The sequence below is a fragment of the Orbicella franksi genome, chromosome 15, assembly GCF_964199315.1.
Source record: "Orbicella franksi chromosome 15, jaOrbFran1.1, whole genome shotgun sequence".
In the NCBI taxonomy this organism is placed as follows: Eukaryota; Metazoa; Cnidaria; class Anthozoa; order Scleractinia; family Merulinidae; genus Orbicella; species Orbicella franksi.
Window position 1 is genome coordinate 3,980,035 of NC_138159.1, and position 23,811 is coordinate 4,003,845.

General features: G+C 37.7%; 6 protein-coding genes and 1 pseudogene across 6 annotated transcripts; 2 read left to right on the forward strand and 5 right to left on the reverse strand.

The window, feature by feature from the left end:
• Positions 1–5: 5 nt before the first annotated feature.
• On the reverse strand, positions 6–3,194 carry LOC145469171 (trace amine-associated receptor 9-like). Its single transcript, XM_081452871.1, has 2 exons — positions 3,118–3,194; positions 6–2,168 (listed from the first exon to the last, which is right to left on the reverse strand). The coding sequence occupies exon 2, from the start codon at positions 1,017–1,019 to the stop codon at positions 9–11; it is 1,011 nt and encodes a 336-aa protein (XP_081308997.1). The 5' UTR covers positions 1,020–2,168; positions 3,118–3,194; the 3' UTR covers positions 6–8.
• Positions 3,195–3,209: 15 nt separating this feature from the next.
• LOC145469169 (melanocyte-stimulating hormone receptor-like) lies at positions 3,210–5,114 on the reverse strand. Its single transcript, XM_081452870.1, has 2 exons — positions 4,037–5,114; positions 3,210–3,251 (listed from the first exon to the last, which is right to left on the reverse strand). Exon 1 carries the CDS (start codon positions 5,069–5,071, stop codon positions 4,061–4,063), a length of 1,011 nt encoding a protein of 336 aa, XP_081308996.1. The 5' UTR covers positions 5,072–5,114; the 3' UTR covers positions 3,210–3,251; positions 4,037–4,060.
• Positions 5,115–6,660: 1,546 nt separating this feature from the next.
• LOC145470115 (uncharacterized) lies at positions 6,661–9,484 on the forward strand. Its single transcript, XM_081453950.1, has one exon. It carries the CDS (start codon positions 8,183–8,185, stop codon positions 9,146–9,148), a length of 966 nt encoding a protein of 321 aa, XP_081310076.1. The 5' UTR covers positions 6,661–8,182; the 3' UTR covers positions 9,149–9,484.
• A 288-nt stretch (positions 9,485–9,772) lies between these two features.
• Positions 9,773–11,790, reverse strand: LOC145470313 (uncharacterized). The gene has a single exon (XM_081454157.1). The coding sequence runs from the start codon at positions 11,647–11,649 to the stop codon at positions 10,912–10,914; it is 738 nt and encodes a 245-aa protein (XP_081310283.1). The 5' UTR covers positions 11,650–11,790; the 3' UTR covers positions 9,773–10,911.
• LOC145470526 (uncharacterized) lies at positions 10,011–10,859 on the reverse strand. Its single transcript, XM_081454330.1, has one exon. The coding sequence runs from the start codon at positions 10,857–10,859 to the stop codon at positions 10,011–10,013; it is 849 nt and encodes a 282-aa protein (XP_081310456.1).
• Positions 11,791–13,434: 1,644 nt separating the features above from the next.
• Positions 13,435–15,980, reverse strand: LOC145470281 (adenosine receptor A3-like). The gene has a single exon (XM_081454113.1). The coding sequence runs from the start codon at positions 14,633–14,635 to the stop codon at positions 13,694–13,696; it is 942 nt and encodes a 313-aa protein (XP_081310239.1). The 5' UTR covers positions 14,636–15,980; the 3' UTR covers positions 13,435–13,693.
• Positions 15,981–19,368: 3,388 nt separating this feature from the next.
• Positions 19,369–23,456, forward strand: LOC145469657 (melanocortin receptor 4-like; annotated as a pseudogene).
• The last annotated feature ends 355 nt before the right edge of the window (positions 23,457–23,811 follow it).

Consider the following 23,811-nt stretch of genomic DNA (forward strand, 5'->3'; position numbering starts at 1 on the left):
CGTCAGGGTTATTTTATTTCTAGCTCTACCGTGACCTCGGTCTCTACAGCTATCTTCAGATGGAAGAGATTCCTGACGGTTTGCTTGGCGGCTTCTCGAAAGTCAGTCACGCGCCAAAAGTAAATCAAAGGATTGGCTGCAGAGTTTCCAAAAACGAACAGAACTGCCAGGGAATGAGCTGCAGATGTTCTCATGTCTTCCTTCTCTTGCGAAGCACTTATTGCCGAGGTGATGATGAAGGGGAAGTAACTTAGGACAAATGCGCTAATGAGAATGATCATTGTATTAGTCGTGCGTCGATATCGGCTCAGAAATTGATGAGTTTGTTGCTGCGAGCTCTGAATTTGTTTGCTGTGCCTTTTGACAGTTTTGTAAATGGCAACATAGCACCAGGCGACGGCTGTTGATATAAGACAGCAAAAAGCAATAAGTATGAGGGAGACAACTTTGTCTTTTGCCCAAAACCACAGTAGTGTTATCCATGTCACCCATATGGCCCAGTAAATAAGCGCCGTGATCAAAACGCGGGTGGTGGTTATCAACTCGGCATATCGAAGGTGCAAACGAAGAGCGAGATATCGCTCAAAACTAATGGCTGAAAGCGTCAGGAAAGAAATCCCATTAAACATCCAGGCCGTGTAGAAATGAATGAACACTGCCAAGCAGTAAATGTCCATATTTCCAAGAAGAAGTGAAATTTCTGCTACCAGGAACGAAGGTTGCGATGTCAGCCCAACAAAAAAGTCAGAAACTGCCAACGAGCAAAGTAAAACATTTCTCGGTTTGTGAAGAGCCGGTGTCCTCCAAATTGCGATGATCACCACCGTATTGAAAAGCAATGTTATTAAGCACACGATGGAGCCAAAAACGCAAGCCCATGTTGACGATATTACGTAGAATTTTGGTAAATTTTCCCTGGCTTCCATATCCAAGAACGGTTGCAGAGTTTGGCAGATGGAATATCTGGTCGCTGTATAGTTTTGTGGGGCGACGCTCAAAAAAGCTGTTGAGTTCGCCATAATTACGTTATAACAAACCGTGAATCCATTTTACACAACGTTGATTTGTATTCTCGCCTTTGAATAAATTTGGATAGGTTTTAACAAACACCTGCCTGCTGAGGATTGACAATTTCCTTGTTCTTCATGCAAAGTACGTTTAAAACATCATCGTGAGTGTCTCTTGTATTTGTTTGGCACGTAAATATGCGTTGATGAGGTTTTTAGTGTGCTTGAAAAGGTACGATAGTCCTTAAACTATTCATTTCAGATCTGTTAACTGTCGTCTGCATGTCTGAGTTTCGCGCGAGCTAGTGTCGTTTAATTACATATTTAATACTGTGCTCTCAAAATTAAAATATACAGGGGACTAATAACGACGTTAACTTTCCTTTTTATTTATTTTTTTGGTCGAGTTTGAAATTAAATACGATAAGTTTTTTTTTTCAAAATCCTTCGATCAATATTGTATATTTTCCGGCAAATTTGCAGCTTATGACTGAGAGAGTGAAATACATGCTTCCCGATCTGCTGGTAGATATTGCACTATGTATTTTGCTGCCCATGTAAGTAAAAGCTTCGGAAGTAAAAATAACTAAATAATAAATAAAAATATCGCTTTTAACAGCTGCTCGGGCAGACATGCACATAAAATCGACAATCGTTAACAACTAAGCAATCAAACAGGAAAAGGTCAATTGTCCCGACCTTTTTCTACGCTTGAGGTTTCGAAAGCCCAGTGAGGTCTCGGGAATGTGTAGTCTTGAACTAAACCGCCGGAATAAACGATGACCAGTGCAAATAGCGTTTAGTAGCTACCGTTGCTCGCGGTTATTCGGTGAAATGACTTTGCGGATGGTCATTGAATTTTTTAAGAATTGTGCTGGAAAATATATTCGCAACTTTAACTGAGGGCTTTCAGTAATAATTAAAACGAAAGATCTTTTTTGTGGTACTTTGAAGCGAGTGGGGAAGAAGAAATTCTACACCAGCGAGAGCTCTCTAGCACGTCTGCGTTATTCGAGTATCACCACAGCTTTTCCTAGTTCTCCAAAGCGAGGCTCATGAGTGTTGCTGGAACAAGAAACACGGAAAATGTCTTCACTTTCTGACTAGAAACCCAGTTTTATTAGAGCCATTTATCACGGACGCTTTCTATGCGAATTGTTGCTAAAAACAAAAACAAAAATGACATTAATATTGAGACCTATCTATCTATCTATCTATCCATCCATCCATCCATCCATCCATCCATCCATCCATCCATCCATCCATCCATCCATCCATCCATCCATCCATCCATCCATCCATCCATCCATCCATCCATCCATCCATCCATCCATCCATCCATCCATTTATCTATCTATCTATCTATAAAGTGTTAAATTTTTTTTTTCAAATTGCAATTTTGAGAGAATTTCAAGTACCATTTATCGTTTAAATCCTTAACTGCACTCGCATTCATGTGATTACCTTTACTAATTTGAAAACAGAATCCTTTTTTTGTGTGTTATATTTTTTACAATGGGTATAAGGGGTATAAGCGGTATTAGGGGTATAAGGTATTAAGGGTATAAAGGGTATAAGGGGTATTACGGTACAATGGGTATAAGGGGTATTAGGGGTCTAAGGGGTATTAGGGGTCTAAGGGGTATTAGGGGTACAAGGGGTATGGTGGGTATAAGGAGTATAAGGGGTGCAAGGAGTGTTAAGGGTGTAAGGGTTATTAGGGGTATAAGGGGTATGATGGGTATAAGGAGTATAAAGGGTACAAAGAGTGTTAGGGGTATAAAGGGTATTAGGGTATTAGGAGTATAAGGGGTATAAGGGGTATTAGTGGTATAAGGAGTATTAGGGGTGTAAGGGGTATAGGGGGTATTAGGGGTATAAGGGGTATTAGGGGTATTAGGAGTATAAGGGGTATAAGAGGTATTAGGAGTATTAGGGGTATTAGGAGTATAAGGGGTATGAGGGATATAAAGGGTATAAGGGTATTAGGAGTATAAAGGCCTAGGGTATAAGAGATATAAGGAGAATTAGGGGTATTAGGAGTATAATGGGTAGAAGGGGTATAAGGGGTATAAGGCGTTGGTGAGGTACTTTTATGGCTATTGAATACTTTTTTTTAAGTGCATTTTTCCTTTCCTTCCATGATGCTGGCGAAATCGACTTTTCCTACACCGAAGAATCCTTGCCCGGAGTGGATTCTTCGGTTCCTTTGACGCACCTTGATCCGAGTGATCTTGGATTAATCTATTCAGTAGAGAAATGCAAAATCCGTTTTTAGATTTTAAGGAAATCCCAAAGAAACGCATCCTTAAAACTTTGGTCGCAAAATACTGCTCAAATGTATTGTCGGTTAAAAAAGAAATACTCGAAACCCATGTTTTTTAACCCACTTTTTGTCATATATAATAGCTATAATTAAAAAGTTATTACTTTTGCGTTATTTACATTTTGCAAATGCGTAAAAATGTGGCCATCGCATATGTAATCGCAATTTGAGCAATTGCAAACTACATGTAAGGTCATGTAAGCCAGAAAAAAATTCAGCGGTTCAGCGGGTTTCGAACTCGTGCCCTGTGCTTCAGAGCTGCAGTGCTCTGTTAAGACCGATATATAGGGCGTAGGCTAGAACATTTATTATTTTGCTTTGACAATGTATTACATTTTGCGTCAATTTTAGTACATTTTGCGTCAATTTCATTACATGTTGTGTCAAGCTTATTAAATTTTGCGTCAATGTTACGTTATTACAAGTTCCGTCAATATTATTACATTTTGCCTTAATACTCCATTTTGCTTTGGCCGTTATCACATTACGCAGCGTGACAGTTGCGATCTTGAGAAGAAACAACTGGATCATATATTCTACCAAAGAAGAAAAGAAACTTTTAAAAGTTCCATTCGTCTCTTCATGCAACATTAAAGAGGCTTAATCAGCCAATGTTAGGCAATTTCAGCCCATTTCAACTGGTCATAAAAGTTGCCGAAACATCACATTAACGGCTTAACGGTAGAAGAGCACAAAAACTAACTTTCATGTAACTTCAACGTCAGAGTTATTTCATTTCCAGCTCTACCGTGACGTCGGCTTCTACAGCTATCTTCAGATGGAAGAGATTCCTCACAGCTTGTTTGGCGGCTTCACGAAGATCAGTAACGCGCCAAAAGTAAATCAAAGGATTGGCTGCAGAGTTTCCAAAAACGAACAGAACTGCCATGGAATGAGCTGCAGATGTTCTCATGTCTTCCTTCTCTTGCGAAGCACTTATTGCTGAGGTGATGATGAAGGGGAAGTAACTTAGAACAAATGCGCTAATGAGAATGATCATTGTATTAGTCGTGCGTCGATATCGGCTCAGAAATTGATGAGTTTGTTGCTGCGAGCTCTGAATTTGTTTGCTGTGCCTTTTAACAGTTTTGTAAATGGCAACATAGCACCAGGCGACGGCTGTTGATACAAGACAGCAAAAAGCAATAAGTATGAGCGAGACAACTTTGTCTTTTGCCCAAAACCACAGTAGTGTTATCCATGTCACCCATATGGCCCAGTAAATAAGCGCCGTGATCAAAACGCGGGTGGTGGTTATCAACTCGGCATATCGAAGGTGCAAACGAAGGGCGAGATATCGCTCAAAACTAATGGCTGAAAGCGTCAGGAAAGAAATTCCATTAAACATCCAGGCCGTGTAGAAATGAATGAACACTGCCAAGCAGTAAATGTCCATATTTCCAAGAAGAAGTGAAATTTCTGCTACCAGGAAAGAAGGTTCCGATGTCAGCCCAACGAAAAAGTCAGAAACTGCCAACGAGCAAAGTAAAACATTTCTCGGTTGGTGAAGAGCCGGTGTCCTCCAAACTGCGATGATCACCACCGTATTAAAAAGCAATGTTATTAAGCATACGATGGAGCCAAAAACGCAAGCCCATGTTGACGATATTACGTAGAATTTTGGTAAATTTTCCCTGACTTCCATATCCAAGAACGGTTGCAGAGTTTGGCAGACGGAATGTCTGATCGCTGTATAGTTTTGCGGGGCGACGCTCAAAAAAGCTGTTGAGTTCGCCATAATTACGTTATAACAAACCGTGAATCCATTTTACATAACGCTGTATTCTCACCTTTGAATAAATTTGGAAAGGTTTTAGCAAACACCTGCCTTTTTGAGGATTGACAATTTCCTTGCTCTTAATGCAAAATCATTTTAAAAAAAACATAGAATCGTTCATCAGTCTCTGTTGTATCTCTTTCGGATGTAAAGTATGGGTCGATGAGGCTTTTAGTGCGCTTGAAGAAGTACGATAGTCCTTGAAATATCCATTTTAACTCTGTTGACCTTTCGTTTGCGTGTCTATCACACGAGCTAGAGTCTTGTAATTAAATATTTAATAATTCGTTCGCTGTATTAAAATGCACAGGGGACTAACAACGACGTTTACTTTCCTTTTTTTTGGTCGAGTTTGAAATTAAATGCGAGAAATTTTTCATATTCCTTCGATCAATATCCATTGTATATTTCAGCGAATTTACAGCTTATGACCGAAGAGGGTACAATACGTTCTTTCTCTAGTGGCTAATATTGAACTCCGTATTTTGCTGCCCACGAACATGTAGGTAAAAGCTTTGCAACTAACAAACAAATTGATTATCGTGAACAGCTGCTCGTGAAGACGTGCACATAAAATAGACAAGTTGATCGTTAACAACTAAGCAATCACAAAGGAAAAGGTCAATCGTCCTGTCTGTTTTTTTGAGTTTTCGAAAGTCCTTGGGAGCCTCAGGACATTTTAGTCTCGAGCTTAACTACAGGAACTAAAGGATGATATTTCACACGTCATATAGTATAAACACAGTAGAAATAGCTTTTAGTGGATACGGTTGCTTGTGGTTATTCTGTGCAATGGCATCGCGGTTAATTTGTGTTTGTTTAATTGTGAAGAATAGCGCGGAAAAATATATTCGCAACGTTAATTAATACATAGAAAGAACGATCTTTGTCTACTATTTGTATTCTATTCATGGTTCTCTGAAAAGGCGAGCGGTGAACCAGAAATTCTATATAAGGAAGAGCTGTTTATAGTATGTCTGTATTATTCGAGTATTACCACAGCTTTTTGCAGTTCTCCAAAGCAAGGCTCGTGAGTGTATCCTGCAACAAGAACTGAAAACGAAAAATGTTTTACTAGTAATTTTTACTAGAAACGCAGTGTTAATTAAGCCAATTATCACAGAGGCTTTTTATGCGATTTGGTGCCAAAAACAAAATAACAATGAAATTAACATAGAGCCCTAGAGGCATCTTTTGGAGCGAACGTGTTTCAAAGTTTCGTTTGCTATATTTAGGTCCAGGAAAAAATAGTAGCTTTAAAATGATAATGAGAGCAATTATTATATATTATTCTATTATTATTATATCAGTGATACCAGTTGTTAGCCAGTTTGGGCTCATTATTATTATTACTATTATTATTATTATTATTATTATTATTATTGTTGAAAGTTTAAATAAATGCATAATGACGCTAAAATTTTAAAAAAAAGTTATTATTATTGTTATCATTATTTTTATTATTATAGTGGAATGTGTGAAGATTTGTAAATAGGTTTTCTGAGGAGATTTCAATAAAGTTTCTTTAATTAATTATTAAAAAAATTATTATTATTATTAAATTTTTAAAGAGGGAACGCCCATTGACGTTAAAAGGGGGAGTAATGACGGAATTTATACAGGACTGACACAATTCATCCTTCTGATCGGCTGAGAGCTGGCAAAGTTATCGTCAATTTTGAATTATAAAATTAATGAGTTATCGTATGAATACTCGAGCAAATAAAGAGGTGCACTACTTGAGATGTTTGAAAATTCTTTCAAATTACAATTTTGAGAGAATTTTCAAATATCACTCGCAGTAGAACTCCTCAATTGTAGGTAAAAACTGGATGTTTTTACGTACAAAGAATTTCTCCTGAATACTTGTGGAAGTGCTCCGTCGGATAGCACTTGATGCTTCTGCCAATGAACCCTGCGGTATTCATTTCTGCCAATGCTTGGCGAAGAGCGACTTGGCGGTCGGGTTTGCTTAGATTGATGAAATCTGTGAGTGCCAAGGACGTGTCGTGAGACTGCTCGAAAATCGAACGCCGGTAAGATTGTTTTATCCTTTGGAATCTTGCTGGCCAAATTCAATAGCCTTCTTTTTATTTTCTGGTGTTCTCAGGATTTACGTCTCAGAAACACTGGCGAAACGCGAGTTTACGCGGGCCATCTTGTTTTTGCTTGGCCGATATTACGCATTACAGTAGAACCTCGATTTAACGAAGTCGCTGGGGACCGGCCAAATGTGTTCGTTAAATCGAGGGTTCGTTATATCGAAAACCTCGATATAACGAATACAACGATTTTAGAAAAAAACCGGAAGTTGCACGGAAACGAGGCTTAATAGCCCTCGCGGTAAATTCGAAACAACATGGCGAGCGAGCAAGAAGAGCAAGAGCAAGTTGATCTCTCTCCTGAGGACATTCCTGGCGCCAGTGTTACTGCAGAACAAATAGGGAAATTGACAGTTAGCCAGTTGAAATTTTGGCTAAAATGTCGCCGAATAAATCAAAGTGGCAACAAAAAGGAACTTTTGGAAAGGTATTTTGTCATCCTTGGCGTCCTTCGATTGTCTCTCTATAAGCTCTATAAACAACCTGTCCTCGCTATTTTTATGACCTATTAAAAGAAATTTTTGCTCACGGTCTTTTTAGAGTGAAGAACCTGAATGAAATAAAAAACTTAAAAATCTACGACCCTGACCCGGAGAACAGCTTTACTAAAGCTAAAGTAGCAAGGTTGAAGCAAGAACATACAGACTTAACTGTTCCGGTCGATATCGAGACTGTTCCAACCAACCACATTGACAAATTTCCTACAGCTGATTCGGCTTTCACTAACGACCTCAGTCTTCTCCCCAAGTTTGTTCCAACTGACACATTAGAGCATCTTAAGAACTGCGGAAAGAACACTAGCCGAAAATCAGGAGATACCTTTGTCGAATTTGCAAGTTCTAAAGGTCTTAGATTGCTCCCATTTGTGCACGATGTCCAAGTAACAACAGACAATTTAGAAGAACACATTATTTATCTCAGAGCACTTTGTTGGGCCTCCTATAGAAAAGCTGTCAAATATAAAGTAAAAATGGTGGTTCAGAATAACGGCAACCCCAAGATTCTAGCTGCTGAATGCGACAAAATATGCCCAGCTGGGAAAAGTGGCTGCTGCTGTCATGTAATGGCAGTGATCTGGAAACTGGATGAAATATCTAGGAAAAATACAGTCGAACAAGTTGACAACCGCAGCTGTACCTCCAAACCTAGAAAATGGGGAATTCCGGGGAAAAGGACTGTACAACATAATCCTGTGATGTCGCAGAAACTTTTCAAACCCCGACATGTATCAGATACCTCAGGAAGAAAACGTAGGGGCGTGTACCCCACACTTTTTGACCCGAGGCCATCAAAATTGCGTAAATTAGACGTAGAATCTGTCGGAATGTTAAAGCAAAATTTACAAAAAGTGATCCCGTCTGTTCCATTTTCAAAGATGATTCCTGATGTAAATGATATTGTACTAATTGACACAATAGTGGGAGAAGTTACCAAGGGTTCCGTACTTCATGTACAACTTAAAGAGTTTGGAACAAGCATTCAGCCTAGGGCCGTCAGTGATCCCTCTCAGACCTCTTCAAGTTCTATGTCAAGCTGTGAAAGTGAACCTAGTAATGTTGTCGAGAGAAGGGAGGACTTGAGACATCATGAGGCATCTGTTACTCAGATAATATCACCAGTGAAAGAACATCCAATATCTCTTTCTGAAATAAACAATAGGTGTGAGAGAGTAAAGAGAAATCTTTTCAAAACTGAAGAGGAAATTGGTAAGATAGAGTCTCAAACAAGACAACAATCTGCTTGCCAAGAATGGTATAAGCACAGGTTTGGTAGGGTGACAGCTTCAAAGAGTTACAGTGTGGGATGCAATCACAAAGCAGATACATCACCAACAAAAATTATCAAAGAAGTACTACACTATAACAAGGACTATCAGTCACAAGCCATGAAAGATGGCTTAGAGAATGAGCAACTGGTAATAGACAAGTACACTTAAATGATGCATGAACAGGGATATACAAGGGTGCAAGTAGCAAAATGTGGATTTTTTGTTGAAAAGGAAAAGGGAATTTTGGGGGCCTCCCCAGATGGTCTGGTAACAGACCCAAGTAAGAGCAGTCCTCATGGAGTCATTGAAGCTAAAAATGTCACTGTTAAGGATGGTGAGACCCTGAAAGATGCCCTTATATGGAAATCTACATGTAAAATGTCTGATACTGGTTTGAAAGTAAACCAGAGTCATATGTACTTTTATCAAGTACAACAACAACTCTGTGTTGTGAACAGACTTTGGGGTGTCCTTGCTATACTTGGAAGTAACGGAGAATTTTTTCGTGAGGAAATTGCCTTTCAGCCAGAATGGTGGAAGGAGAAGCCGATGAACATTGAACAATTTTATGACAAATATATTATATATGAGTTGGCTTACCCAAGGATCAGAGATGGCCTTACAAGATGCAATTATAGCTAATGCCAGACTAAATAATGCATTATTAAAGTACTAATACATTTTTGCAGCATCTGATAAGAGAGAATGCCAACTTCTGTTAGCTTTTGTCAGGTAATATAATGTTGAATGAATTACAAAATACAGTTAAAAAAAAGGATTGGGAATCTGTAAGATCATAGTTAAACCTCAATAATTCAATTGTACTTTAATGTTATTAGCAAAACACTGGACCATAAGCCCTTCTTTGTCACACACTGAATGAAACTTGAAGCCATGTCATGCATAATTTCAATATGGTGGGAATCACCATATATTTAATCATCACTGATGAAAAATCCTGTACTTTGTTTGCATTTACTAGCAAATGAGAAATTACATCTTAGGTGTTAGTAGTTAATTGTAAGATAACTTAGCAAGTTAAAGCAGGTCTCTGCCAGTTAACCAGCAAACAGCTCACTGCCCAGAGTTGATTGACAACTCCACACAAACTTAGTGGAATTACACCATCAAATATATGCCATCCCTTTATTCTCCTAATAGCTCTGTCAACATGTATCCTTACATTTGCAATTCTCATGGTTGAAAAACATTCTTCCTTAGAAAATTGTTTTGATTTACTTTGTCGCTTAGGAGGGATGAAGAGTCTTACCTTCTTGCATGCCAGTAAATCCTGTATATCAAATCCTCGATCTGCCATGATCAAATCATTCTCTTCCAACAAATCAATTAAGGAACTACTCTTTACAATCTCCTTATCAGAGATACTTCCTCCATAAAGGCTACTGACAAAGGTAATCCAGACATTAGGGGAAATTCCTACAAGGCCTTTCAATGTGTTGTGGGACTTGTATTCAGAGTACAATTCACTCTGCTTCTCCAGGTCTTGTGGTGTCTGACATTTTATCTCTGTGCAGTCTATTATGCACCTTATATTTTCAAATTCACCCTTGAAAACTTCAGGCAAATACTGCTTAATTTGTTCTTTGGAGGGCCATATGGACAGGCTCCCCAACATCAAATACAGGAAATTAGCCCATGTAATAACTATATCTGACACTACTTGTTCTGAAATATTAAACCTAAAAGCCAGATCTCGCTCAAATAGACCTAGTCTTAAACGAGTTAAAAATAGCCAAAGTTCATCAATTGGCTGTAATGTCCTTCGACAACCAACATTGCTTCCGGGAAACTTCTTTTGTTTACCTCCCAGGTAGGAAAATTGATTTTCTACGTTAATCGAATCACTTTTGTCACGCATATAACTATAATATGTCAAGTTACTAGCACTAGGCTCTACATATTTCCAAAATTCAATCAGTTGGATAGTCAGGAAATCCAGTATAAAACTTGATATCTTCGCTGCTACCTGAAAATCTCTCCAGACCAAACTTGTAAATTCTCTCCTTGCTTTTACTTTCTTGTAGCTTATGAAGCAGTCTTTCATTTTCTTTCTTCATTGCCTCTATCCACTCCTCAAGTGTCGGTGGGCCATAAACGACGGAATCATTTTGTTCGTTTGAACGATCCCTAATTTCGTCTTGCTGCTCTTTATTCTGATGGGTGCTCACTTCTGATTTGGCGGACTCAGATGCCTCACATCTCGCCTGCAACCTTTTCGCTCTACACCGAGATTCTTCATGATCATCGACTTTTGTCCATGGGAAAACCGAGGGTACGGCTCCTTGTTTTAATGAACGTCTGTGCCCCGTCAGACTCGGTTTAAAATCAGTTGGCAAGAAGTGCTCGGAACAGCAAAACTTATTTCCTACCGTGGCAAAGTAGGCATCTCCCCGTTTCATCCGGATTTCCCACGTTTTCCTTCTTTGTTTATCCGACGGAAACTCATGGAATGATAAATCAGGTCGGTTCTCGCTTCGATTATTACAGTTTGCAGCTGCACAGCACTTGTGTCCAATTTTTTTCCTTTTCTTCGACAATTGCTCCGAACAGGTAGCTCTAAACTTACATACATTCCAATTTTTTCCTAATTCCTCCGATATTTCGTCCGCCATATTGGTAGCTCGAGGGCTATTAAGCCTCGCTTGCATACAACTTCCGGTTTTTTCTGGAATGGGTGTACTTGAGGGGAAACGACCAAAATATTCGTTATATCGAGGTCATAGTTAATGATTGATTTGTAACACAGGTGACTTCTGTCACGCAATTCAATGCAATTTTCGACACCCAGAAGAGCCGCGTTTTGAGATGCAATTCAATTCAATATCAATTATTTTCACTTCTGAGAGACGCGCAGCGTTTTTTCACAAGAGAACGACACTTTCAGGGTAGCGATTTAAAAATATTGCAAAATAGAGGTTATACAGAAAATTGCCTATGTAAACAAGGAAACTGGCTTTAGTGTTGTTATGTTGCACTACCCAGCATTTCTGGATTTCAAAGAAGATAGAGCAGAAGTTAATTGATGTCGAAATACTATAGTGCCAATGTCTATGACATATAATAAGCCGTTGACTGAAAGGTTGCTGTCTCTTTACCATAATGATTACAAGGATTTGTTGACTGTTGATCTGTTCAGCGTTTATCTTCTGTCGCCTGTTGACATTGTAATTCGTTATATCGAGGTAGATTTTACGTTTGGGCTTCCGTATTAAGTTCGTTATATCGAAGAATTCGTGATATCGAGGTTCTATTCCATACATTTTACTGTGACTTTGGCCGGGACATAGAATATCGTTCGTTATATCGAGGACTTCGTTAAATAGAGGTAAGTTCGTTATAAATCGAGGTTCCACTGTATTCCCTCAGTAGGAGGTGAATAATGCTCATTAGCCAGAGATAGCAAACCAATCAGATTGCTTGAAATACCAAGATCACTGAGTGTGTATATACTAAAAACCATTATCTCAATGAAGCAGCTCTCAGGTTCATTTTTATTTTTTTTTTTTCTTGATAAGTATTCATCATTCCCTTTCAAGCAATTGGAATATTCAATATTCCTTTACGATTTGAAGTTATGTTAACAATTATTCGATTTCGTCTCGTCTCGGTGAATATTCACCAATGTTCACTGAGTAATTTTTGTAGTTTAATTTTGAGAGGTGAATATCAAGGACTAAAACGTAAAAACACAGACGTAATTGTTCGTTTGCATACACGTATGCAGCCGTAGTTTTAATAGTAAGCTTACATGTACAATGATAGTGAATCAATTTACTCATCGAGCTCGGCAGTAAAACAAACAAGCGAAACACTACGAAAAATAAATTCATCCCGGTACTTTTGTTTTATCGTTGCTGCCTTCATTCACAGTTTTCATCATCGTCTAAAAATGAGTAGCTTTAGTTTGAAGAAAAATAAATTTCGGTTAATCGATCTGACCAGCTGGCGATCAACGTAACGTTACCACTTCGTTTACGATTGTTAAATGCCTTGAATACGAGTTCTTGAAAGGATTTTTGGTCCGACAGCAGTCATTTTGAAAACATTGGACGTAAGTGGTCGGCAAAAAACCCCCAGTAATATTGAAATTTATTTAAATCTTGTTCGTTTGTAAGCGGATGTTACCACTGTACTTCATTGAAGGAAGGTGAAAACATCGAGATGGAAGTCATAAGCCAACGCGCTTTACATGAATAACTATGATAGATATGCGAGTAAATGTGTTCACGTTTCAATAAGACTCCTGACCGGTAAATTATCGCCCTTTTGATATTTAAAATCGAGAACTCTCCAGTCCGGATTTTTCGGTTGCTGTTACGTTCAGGCTGTCAAAACAAATGGCCGTTTTCATTGAGCAGAGAACGGTTATTTTTTCGACCTCGATTAAGGTCGCTTTATTCGACATCTTTCATGATTTTCAAATGAATGTCACAGAAACGTCGAACAAATGCCGGTAATAGATGCACTGTTTATCAGCTTTTATCGCACAGTTTCAGACTGAAACACATGCTCGTAACTTTTTATTGCGGGTGAAATTTCCTCTGTTCTTACAGGTCTAATTCAAAACTATTTACAAGAAAGAAAAGGCTAAAAACATTAAGAGAGAAACACAGGCGTTATTGTTTTGAAGGAGTCATCGACCGTGTGCAAAATAAACAATTCTCTTTGCTAATAGTTCAGCCTTTAGTTACCTCAGCTGCTTTGCCTACATGACATTTTCTTTAATGTTTTCTTAACTGCTGCTCGAAGTTCACGAAGTCGCCAGCAGTACAAGAAGGGATTAATGGATGAATTCGAAAATGACAAAGTTGCTGTAAAAACCCACGCTGTGTTAGGATTTGTGAAAAATACATCGCTATAAACCATTCGGTAAATAAACCATGGAAGATAGCAAAAAATTGTGCAGATGTAGAACACGAAAGTGTTCACAGCGGTTTTGCTTAATGACACAAACGCCATGTTATTGGCAGTTTCAGCATTTGAAAGTTCGGCTGCCTGCTTTTGAGCGAGAATCTGCAATTGATGGCGACGTACGATTCGATAGATACCAATGTAAGATATAGTGGAAGCTATGGTATAAACGCAAATTAAAATACGACCTGCAGTAAAAAGTGCTGGCACATCCCAAAAGCCTACGACAGTAGAAAGCGGTAGAAGATGAATAAGCCAAATTATCATCAAAAATAGTTGAACACGCGTTGTAGTAACTAACGTGTTATAAGTCATGTGATACTGCAGTGCCAAAAATCGATCCACGCTTATCACCGCCATTGTTGCCAAAGAGATCCCACAGAACGCAAATCCCACCGTTCTCGATAGTTTGATCAGGAAAACATTTGCTTTGAGCTCTCTGGCGATGTACATCGGTTGAACAACCAAACCCACCACTAGGTCTGAAACAGCAAGGCCACACAGCAGAATAAGGGATGGCGAACGAAGCAAAGGCGTTTTCACAACCGCGGTTAACACCATTGTGTTTCCAAAAATCGCTATTGGCATCAGTGGAAGATTCAAGACACAGTTCACAATGACGATGGTTGTAGCAGCACTTGCCGTTTCTTCATTGTCAAAATCTCGATTAGGTACCGATCTATTCCAAGGTAGAAATGTACTGTTTGACTGGTTTAGCTTCATGAATGATTTTACCAAAGTATACAATAACTTCAAACTATTTTGCTGTTCTGCGCGCCTTTAAGTCGACAACACTTGTTTCGATGATTGCTGCCACTTGCCCACGCGTTTCTAGCTAGAGTCAGTGATATAAAATTAGTCGAGTTTGTACGTTGGATTGTGTTCACTTTAGGAGGTTAACCACTATTTCGAACAGTTATCGTTTTCTGCTAAAGAAGTTTTGAAATATAAAACCGCAAGCTTTCATAACAAGCATGCTAAAGCAATAGCTTATATAGTGATAATGATTAGATGTCAGAATTTCCACCTGCAATTTTGAATTCAGTCGAAAACAATGGGGAGACTTTTGGAGTGTCTTCAAAATGACTTTGACATTTAAACTGGTAATAATATTGGGTATTCAAAGGAAAGTCTAAATTGAAGTAATTGCGCAAATGAATCGTTTGGAGAAGCTCGAGAAGCGCATTGAGAACAATTTAGGCCAATCTTGGCAAGATGCACCTTCCTCCGTCCGTGTCGTAACTCTTTAAGGCCTAGGATGTCTCTGGTTCCTTTGCATTGATCAAACACATTGCGCGAATATAATCTATTCCATGCATTAATAATGTATGCACAAACGCAATATGGGCTCGTGACTTCATAAGTAATTAAAGTAGGCTATTTCAAAAGTAATAACTAGAAATTGCCTGTTTTGCATTAAAAACTGATTTATTAAAACATGCGCTATATTTTAAACCTTTGAATGATCATCTGTTTCTGGAACCCGCCTCATGAGCAGTTTTGTTTAGAAGTTTCCACAATGAGTTAAGGCGGAATTGGTGTGGTAGCAGCTGATGTGAGAGGTTCAATGTGGGCGCCTCACTAAAGAGTAAGAATTGATGAAACACCGTTGGGTTTATATGCGCCATATGTCTTCAAATGAACATCTTCACAGTGTGATGGCGCGAGCCACAGTGTGATAGCGCGAGCATGAGGTTATTCATCTGTTGTCAAGCTTTAAGTGTTTGAAGGAGAGGCTGTTACTATTTGAGGCTACTAACAAGAGGTCAATATTTCAACCTAAAATCGAATTAATAAAATTAGTATTGTTGTTTCTCGATTTTATTGACCACTGGCATAAAATCAGCACTTTTCCACGAAGACGGTTTGCCCGCGTCTATGTGAAAAATTACACCATTTTCTTTTTCTTAATCATTCGCTTGATAACATAAAAAAATTGCATCAACCAGAAACGTATTTATTATGTGACTGAGAAAATTACTTCCTACTGCCTTGTGATTGGCTTAAAGCAGGTCGAATTGTCGTTAATTGCACTGCAGTGCAAATTAATACGCCCGAGCTTACATAAACAGAGTCAAACACGAGAGGGACTTGTCTAAATAAAAGATCGACATTCATGATTAAAATTCTCTTAATTTAACTCTTGTCAGTAGAATATTACTTTACACCAATTTTTAAGTTCTCCGTAAAAATTGCACTAATTTTTGTAAGTTATTCAATTTGAAAAATTGTCATTAATTTCATATATGATGCATTATTAATTTGGAATTTTCTTAAATTAACTCGAGTTAGTGGAATAGTCTTTGATGCCAATGTGCAATCCCTTCGTAAAAATTGCACTACTCTTTGCAAGTAATTCGATTATAGGTAAAAATTGTCTCGTCATTAAACCCGCATATAAAGCTTGACAACGTTGTTTTTTACATATATATATATATATATATATATATATATATATATATATATATATATATATATATATATTAACCATACGTCCTCTCAACGGCCCCATTTAATTTGTCAATTTAGAAGCCAAAATGACAAAATTCCAAAATTAAAAAGCACTGCAAATTCGTTCAAAAATAGCTTCTTTATTTTCGTGGTTTGTCAATATGTGCTCGAAGGTGTGCTTTGTTATCTTTTGGAAAAATATGAATTCTACGGCTTCAATCATGAAGGAATATTAAATACTTCAATTGCTTCAACAGGAATGATGAATTCCTGTCATGGGAAAAAAAAATTAAAATGGTCGTATGCTGTTTCTTTCACATTCTCAGCCATAAATTATGGCTTGTATTAGCAAGATTCTGTGCTAGCTTTTAAACCATGTTTGCATTCTAAGAGAACCAGTTTTCGTCATTGCTGTACGTCCCTTTGGTTAGAAAAAAACAAAACAAATAATAATAATAATAATCATAATCATAATCAATTATCATTATCATAATCATAATCATAATCATAATCATAATCATAATCATAATCATAATCATAATCATAATAGTAATAATAAAATGTGATGATACGTTGCGTTAAGAAGTATAATCCAAAAAGGCAATTTTGTTTTGAAAATAATATCGGTAATTGTATGAATGCCAGTGTAATTGAGGATTTACACTACATGGGTGATACTTCAAAATTCTGTCAGTTTAATTTATTTGCTTTTAACACGGTCAGCTTATTATAATGGGTGCAGAACTTTGTCAAGGGGTGTTGTATCAAACTCCAAAATTAAACAGACGTGAAGAATGCAATCATTTTTTACTTAATTCATAGGGTTCTGAAGTATTGTTATAGGAATTAATAATTTACTATTATTTCCTACTGAGCAAAATTGATATCAATTCGGAGCAGAAAGTTGTATTTTGCTTCCCTTCGAAAATATTAATTACACTCTGCCAAAGAAAAAGGTATCCTTTGTCTCGGCGTTAAATTGCTACATTTACGTGTGAAGAAGGCCACCGCGACTTTAGTTATTACTGCTGTCGTGAGAGGCAGATTGAAACAGATGTTTTAAAGTAAGTGATAAAGCAAAGAGTGTAATGCCATCATAACTACTGACTGCCAGAGGAATAGGATCTGTAACGAGGTTAGCACGATTGAATTCAAAACGAGCGTTTTCAAGAACCAGAATGCGCAACAACACCATCTTTAAGAACGAATCAGCGACTGATTATTCAGCTCCTACTAACATCGTCATCGTCGTAAATTGTGTCCTCAACGCCGTTCTGATGCTCATAGCCATTATCGGCAACTCTTTAGTGATTGCGGCCATTTTCAGGACTCCGACGATTCGCTCACCGTTCACAACGTTGCTCTGCAGTTTGGCTGTCTCAGACCTTCTTGTAGGATTTGTGGTTCAACCAGTCTACTTTGCTAACGAAATAACACACAATTCATTGCTAGGTTATTTTTCGTCGTTCTTGCGTTACGGCACCTGTGGAGTTTCCCTTTGCACAATGACAACTGTAAGCTTGGATAGCTTTGCGGCCCTTCACTACCACATGAGATATGTTACTATGGTGACTACAACTCGGGTTGTCTACGCATTGGTAATAGCGTGGCTTATGGCTTTTCTTTCTTTCTTTCTTTCGGTATTGTCTTTTGGAGTGTTCAACTGCATCTTCTCGTTGCATCTGTTGTTTTAATTATCTGCCTGTTGATATCCTCATTTTGTTACATCCGAATTTTTCAAATCGTCAAACGTCATCAAACACAGATCCAAGCTCAGCAACAAGCGGTACAAAGTTCATATGTTAGTGGTAACTTGAACATAATTCGACTGAAAAAAAGTTCAATGAATACTTTTGTTTTCTACGTAGTGCTGATTTTATGTTATGTGCCCATGTTTATGTTTTTGATTCTTTCTGGGAACTCTTTAAACATTTTTTTGAAGCCAGAATTGCACTTTTTTGCTACTGTAGTCTTTATGAACTCTTCGATTAATCCAATTTTATACTGTTTACGTCTTGGAGAGTTTTGAACAGCAATTATAAAGACAGCAAGAACGATGTTGTGTACAAAAGGAGATTAAGCTGAGAAGAAAAGAACTGCTTAGGTGTCAAGGCTGGTTCTCACTAGCGCATAAGCACAATCATAAGCATAAGCATAAGCAAGTGAGAACACCAGAACATAAGCATAAGAGCATATGCAGGCGCAGTTTTAACAAAATTTCTTGATACCAGCTTTCCTCGACTATACAATCAAGATGGCCGCCTTACGCTTATAATTATGCTTATTTCACTCGCGTTCGCACTACGACATAAGCATAACATAAGCACAAAAAGAACGAACCATGTTCGTTCTTCTTGTGCTTATGCTTATGTCGTGGGTGTTCTCACTTGCTTATGCGATTGCTTGTGCTTATGCTTATGCTTGTGCTTATGCGCTAGTGAAAACCAGCCTTTATGGGCTGCAACGCTGGTAAACACATTGATATTTCACGTAGAACTAAAGATACTACTTCCAGTATTACGACTGGTTATCTTGCAAAGGTTTTGTAATTTTTTTTTAAATTTTTGGTGTTTGTTGTCCATCTTCATTGTAGCTCTGATCATGAGGGATCCTCTTGATAAACTGGACACGACAGTTATAATTATGTTTCAGTCAGTCAAAACTTCTTACATCTTAAAACACAGGCCAGAATAAAACACAGCCAGCGCTAATAGCTATAATTTTCTGACAAATAATGGAATTATGTTCAGGAACTAAGAACGCTTAAAAAGTTTTTAAAAGCCGTAAGCAAAGTAACATTGTTACCTAGCTTTTGGTTGCTTGCAGTTGTTTCTATTATTTACTTGCACTTTTTGTAAATCATCATTCCTTTTTCATTTCTTTCCTTTTTAATATAAACTCTTGCGGGGCAAGCAATTCTTGTAACTATATGTCAGAAAATAAAATAAAATTGAATTGTATTGAAAGCAATTTAAATTGAAAGATCTGTTTTTCCCAAAGGTTTTACCGGATGGTGAGAAAATTACAATGGGCGCAATGTTGTGTCAAGGGGTGGTTCAATGTTCCATGATTAAACGAAAGGCAAAGAATGAAATCAATTTGTTCAACGCACAGGATAACAAAAAATTGCACGTACTTCTAATATTGTTGTTGTGAGCTTGAGTTGCGGAGTTTCACGGTCTCACGGCCTCTTCATACTTCAGTCTAACGATCTTCATAAAATCGTAATTGACAGATAAAGGAGGAGGAAGACGAAGAAGAAATGTTTGAAGCACAATGACAATTATAAGCCTGGATAGACTTGCGGCTCTTCACTAACACGTGAGATATATATGTTACTATGGTGACTACAACTCGGATTTTGTGCACCTTCGCAACAATATGGGTCGTTATTTTTCTTTCGCTCAGCATTTTCCTTTGGAATGTAATCTTATATTTTTTTCATTTCAGCTGTTTTTATCGTTATCTGTTTGTCGATATCCTCATTTTGTTACATCCGAACTTTTCAAATTGTTAAACGACATAAGGCACAGATATAAGCTCAACAACAAGCAATACAAAATGCTGGTAATAACTCAGTTGAACATAATGCCATTGAAAAAAAGCTCCTTGGACACTTTTGTATTTTACGTCGTTTTGATTTTATGCTATTTCCCCATGTTTCTTAACATGGTTCTTATGGGGACCAACACGAAGACGAAAATGACACTAAAATGGAACCTGTATGCTTCGATTGTATGATCTGAGCTCTTCCATAAATTCAATTTTGTACTGTTGGCGTCTTAGTGACCTACGTTCAGCAATTGTTAAGAGAGCAAAAAAACAAAAACAATGTTCTGCAAAGAAACAGATCAATTGTAAAAACAAAACCTGCCCTTTGAAATGTCAGTGGCGTGTAGTCCCATCTTTAATTGACAGACTTCGACAGACTTCAACATGCTGCAATCTGGTGATTTAATAAATGGTCATCTTTACCTGAAGTATGAAGCAGCCTTGGAAAAATTTTGGGCAACTGGTAGATGTGAAGGAAATAATGTACACTGAGCTGGTGTGTAACAAAACATGTGAAAATAGCTTTACAATTCCAAGTAAATTTACCCAACATTAACTGGGTTTGAAGTTCCTATTTAAACTCTTATACTCATATTTCGATTTTGACTTAGTCGATTTCTGTTTCTTATTCCATTTTAATTTCTTGTTCGAAACTTCTGTATCCTAAAGCCACACTTAGCAAACATTAGAATCTGTAAGTAGGGTGTAGAGTAGGTGGCGTTCTACTTCCAGCCGTATAGCAAAGAAAAAAGAATGCAAGGTTAGTAATGTAACGTAACAACATATACATGTATTTTAACTGTAATAAAGTAAAATTAAATTAAAATTAAAAAATAAAAGATGCGATGAACAACCGTACTTACTAAACTGAGTTACTAGCCTTTGTGTTACCGCAGGCAGCCCAGACGTATTGTTTGTGGAATGAATCAATAAACAATCGAGCTAAAATATTTATTTAACACTTCAAGCAAATATTGTTTTGCCTTAACATCACTGCCTGTTTCTTTGTCCTGGTCAACATATAGTCTTTTTCGCTGCGTTTCTCAGCTACTTTGCTAGCCATCATGGCCGCGTGGGAGCCGTTATATGCATTTCTTCAGCTGAATGTCTTTTTAATTGTCCTGGCTAGTTTAAACGAAATCTTTTTGCTTACACTATCAGAGGTATCATCCACTATATATTGAAGTTCTACAGTAACCTTAACGAACTGATATCATGTTAAGTATGATGTCCGACAACTAAACGTTCTGATTGGAAGAAAAGTACGCCTTATGAAGTTAATATTCATCGGTGAATATGACATTTCTAAGTTTGGTTCTCAATCTAGTCAATCTAGGCAAGTAAACATGCCGAACAGTTGCTGACTGAATTAAGTTTTTCGTTTACTCGCTAGACACCACTCAAAGTCCGGGATATGATATTGACGAAAAAGGAATTTAAAATATCTAAATTAAATTAAACAACTCTCGCCTTTGGAACTTCTTACACGACACGTTTACCTAAGTACACAGTTACTCGCACTTGGCTCAGAAAAACATTAGTGAATATTTACCAACTGGACTGCGTCTCGGTAAATATTTAAAAATATTCACTCCGCCTTCGGCAAATAATTGTTGATTATTCGTGAAAAGTAAATTTTAGCAATTTTCTGTCATAATTACAACAAAGAATTATTAACCCGTGCGAAGAAATTTATTCAACGCATATGTAGGTGGGTGATATTAGTCTTGTTTCAAAACGCTGAAGAATAACAGTTTTTGTTCCGAAGTCGCAATCATTAACTCTTGCCTGACAAAGCTGAAGAATTAAGACTGAATGAGAAGATGGAAAACTATACAGGCTTCATAGAGAACGAATCCTCAAGGAACATTTTAGCCAACAAGAACTATAAATCGCGACCCGAAACTTTTACCATCATAAACTGTGTTCTTAACGTTCCCGTGATGCTCATATCCATTTTGGGCAACGCTTTAGTATTGACTGCCATAATAAGAACGCCTTCCATTCGTTCGCCGTCAATGATCATGCTCTGTAGTCTCGCTGTTTCGGACCTTCTTGTTGGTTTTATTGCTCAACCACTTTTTATCGCGAATGAACTTATCAAGGAAAATCTTGTCCTATATCGTGTGTCGTCGATGATTGGATTTTCCGCGTGTGGTGTCTCCCTCGCTTCAATAACACTGATCAGCATCGATCGTTTTTTGGCTGTTCAGTATCACATGAGATATGCTACTTTGGTGCGCCAATCTCGAGTAATTTCTATCATTGTTATGATATGGTTGTTTACTTTCGTATGTTCGGGATTTCACATCTGGAATAAATTTTTACACCACCTTCTGGCGGCAATATATATCGCTATTTGTCTTATAATTTCCACATTTTGTTACATCAGGATTTATCTCACGGTCCGCCACCATCGTTCACAAATCCAAGCTCAACAGCTGGCAGTGCAATGTCGATATGCTGCAAACAACACAAGCATGATGCGATTGAAACGAAACGCTGTGAACACTTTTCTATTTTACCTCTTTATCATTGCGTGTTGCCAGCCTATGTTCTGTTGACGATATTTGGACTGGGATATATGGAATGGGCAACGGAATGGTCCATCACAATCACTGTGGTATTTATGAACTCATCCATCAACCCAGTTTTGTATTGTTGGCGTCTTCGGGAACTTCGAGTTGCAGTTGTGAAGACAGTTAAAATGGTGCTTCGCGCTCAAACAGATCAGGACTAAACACGAACGAAAGAAATATTAGTGGTATACCTTTTGAACCTCAAAAGGGTAACAAGAATTGATTGTAAAATTGAGTACTCCGAGACTAGTGTTGAAACTGAGTGGAGGAAAGCGATTCTTGGTTAAAAGAATCGGGAGTTTCAAAAAAATAGAATATCTGAAAAATCGGTTTCCACTGTAAATATACCTGCTACCTGCTGTACCTACCTTCCTGTACTTACATGAAATTAAGTGTTATTCTTGTTGACAGTCTGTCACCCTGCTCTACTTTGAACTGAGTAAATCGAGAAACATTAATCGAAGGCCTCGCTCTTCATGAAGGGGTGGCGAATGGTAAATGCGAGACTTTGCGAGACGACGAGATTAGCGTTTTTCGTTGCGGGCACGAGACATTTTGAATTCTTCATTTGCGAGACCGAGTCTTTAAAGTGTTTTAAATGCGAACTCAAGACGTTCAGGTTCTAAGATGTTGTGATGTCATTTAAATTTATATATAAAAAAATAACAAATCGGTACTTAACGAATTTCTTAGCCTTGAAAAAAATCGAGCCTGCGAGTCAGCTTTGTGAGAAAAATCGAGACTGCGAGATACACACAACCGCTAAAACACGAGACTGCGAGACCTGTGAAATTCGGCGAAAATTTTGCGAGACCCATGGTTTCTGAAGGACCATTCGCCACCCCTTCATGAGGACCTATATGTTTTATTTTTTTTTGATCATCAAAACAATATTGTAAAAAGTATTGTAAAAAATGATACCCAATATAAAAATATATAAAAAAGGTTGTTTCATCTTTTAAAAACTGGTGTCCAATACAAAAATATTTAAAAAAAACCCGTTGTGTTTATGAGATATATATTAACATCAGTCACGTATAGAGATAATTTTGCCCGAAGGACTCTAAAGTACTTTTAACGTCTCGAGAAAACGTTTGATAAACAACTGACCAAAAAGTACGTAAGACGATTGTCTCCCTACATATTTAATTTTCTTTTTGTTATTAATTTTTTTAACGAAATCGAAGCACATGTATATACAAATAAGCTGGTCTTTCAAATGCTTTAGGATGAAAGATACGTTCATTGAGATATAATAACCAAAACGTTTGCTTTCCCCGCGAATGGTCGGGTAAGGATTCCTCTTTTGGGTTCGAT

What these genes read in the sequence shown, in the direction of transcription:
- LOC145470281 (XM_081454113.1), bottom strand. Translation starts at nt 14,635, where the DNA reads ATGAAGCTAAACCAGTCAAACAGTACATTTCTACCTTGGAATAGATCG.
- LOC145470313 (XM_081454157.1), bottom strand. Translation starts at nt 11,649, where the DNA reads ATGCAAGCGAGGCTTAATAGCCCTCGAGCTACCAATATGGCGGACGAA.
- LOC145470526 (XM_081454330.1), bottom strand. Translation starts at nt 10,859, where the DNA reads ATGCGTGACAAAAGTGATTCGATTAACGTAGAAAATCAATTTTCCTAC.
- LOC145469171 (XM_081452871.1), bottom strand. Translation starts at nt 1,019, where the DNA reads ATGGCGAACTCAACAGCTTTTTTGAGCGTCGCCCCACAAAACTATACA.
- LOC145470115 (XM_081453950.1), top strand. Translation starts at nt 8,183, where the DNA reads ATGGTGGTTCAGAATAACGGCAACCCCAAGATTCTAGCTGCTGAATGC.
- LOC145469169 (XM_081452870.1), bottom strand. Translation starts at nt 5,071, where the DNA reads ATGGCGAACTCAACAGCTTTTTTGAGCGTCGCCCCGCAAAACTATACA.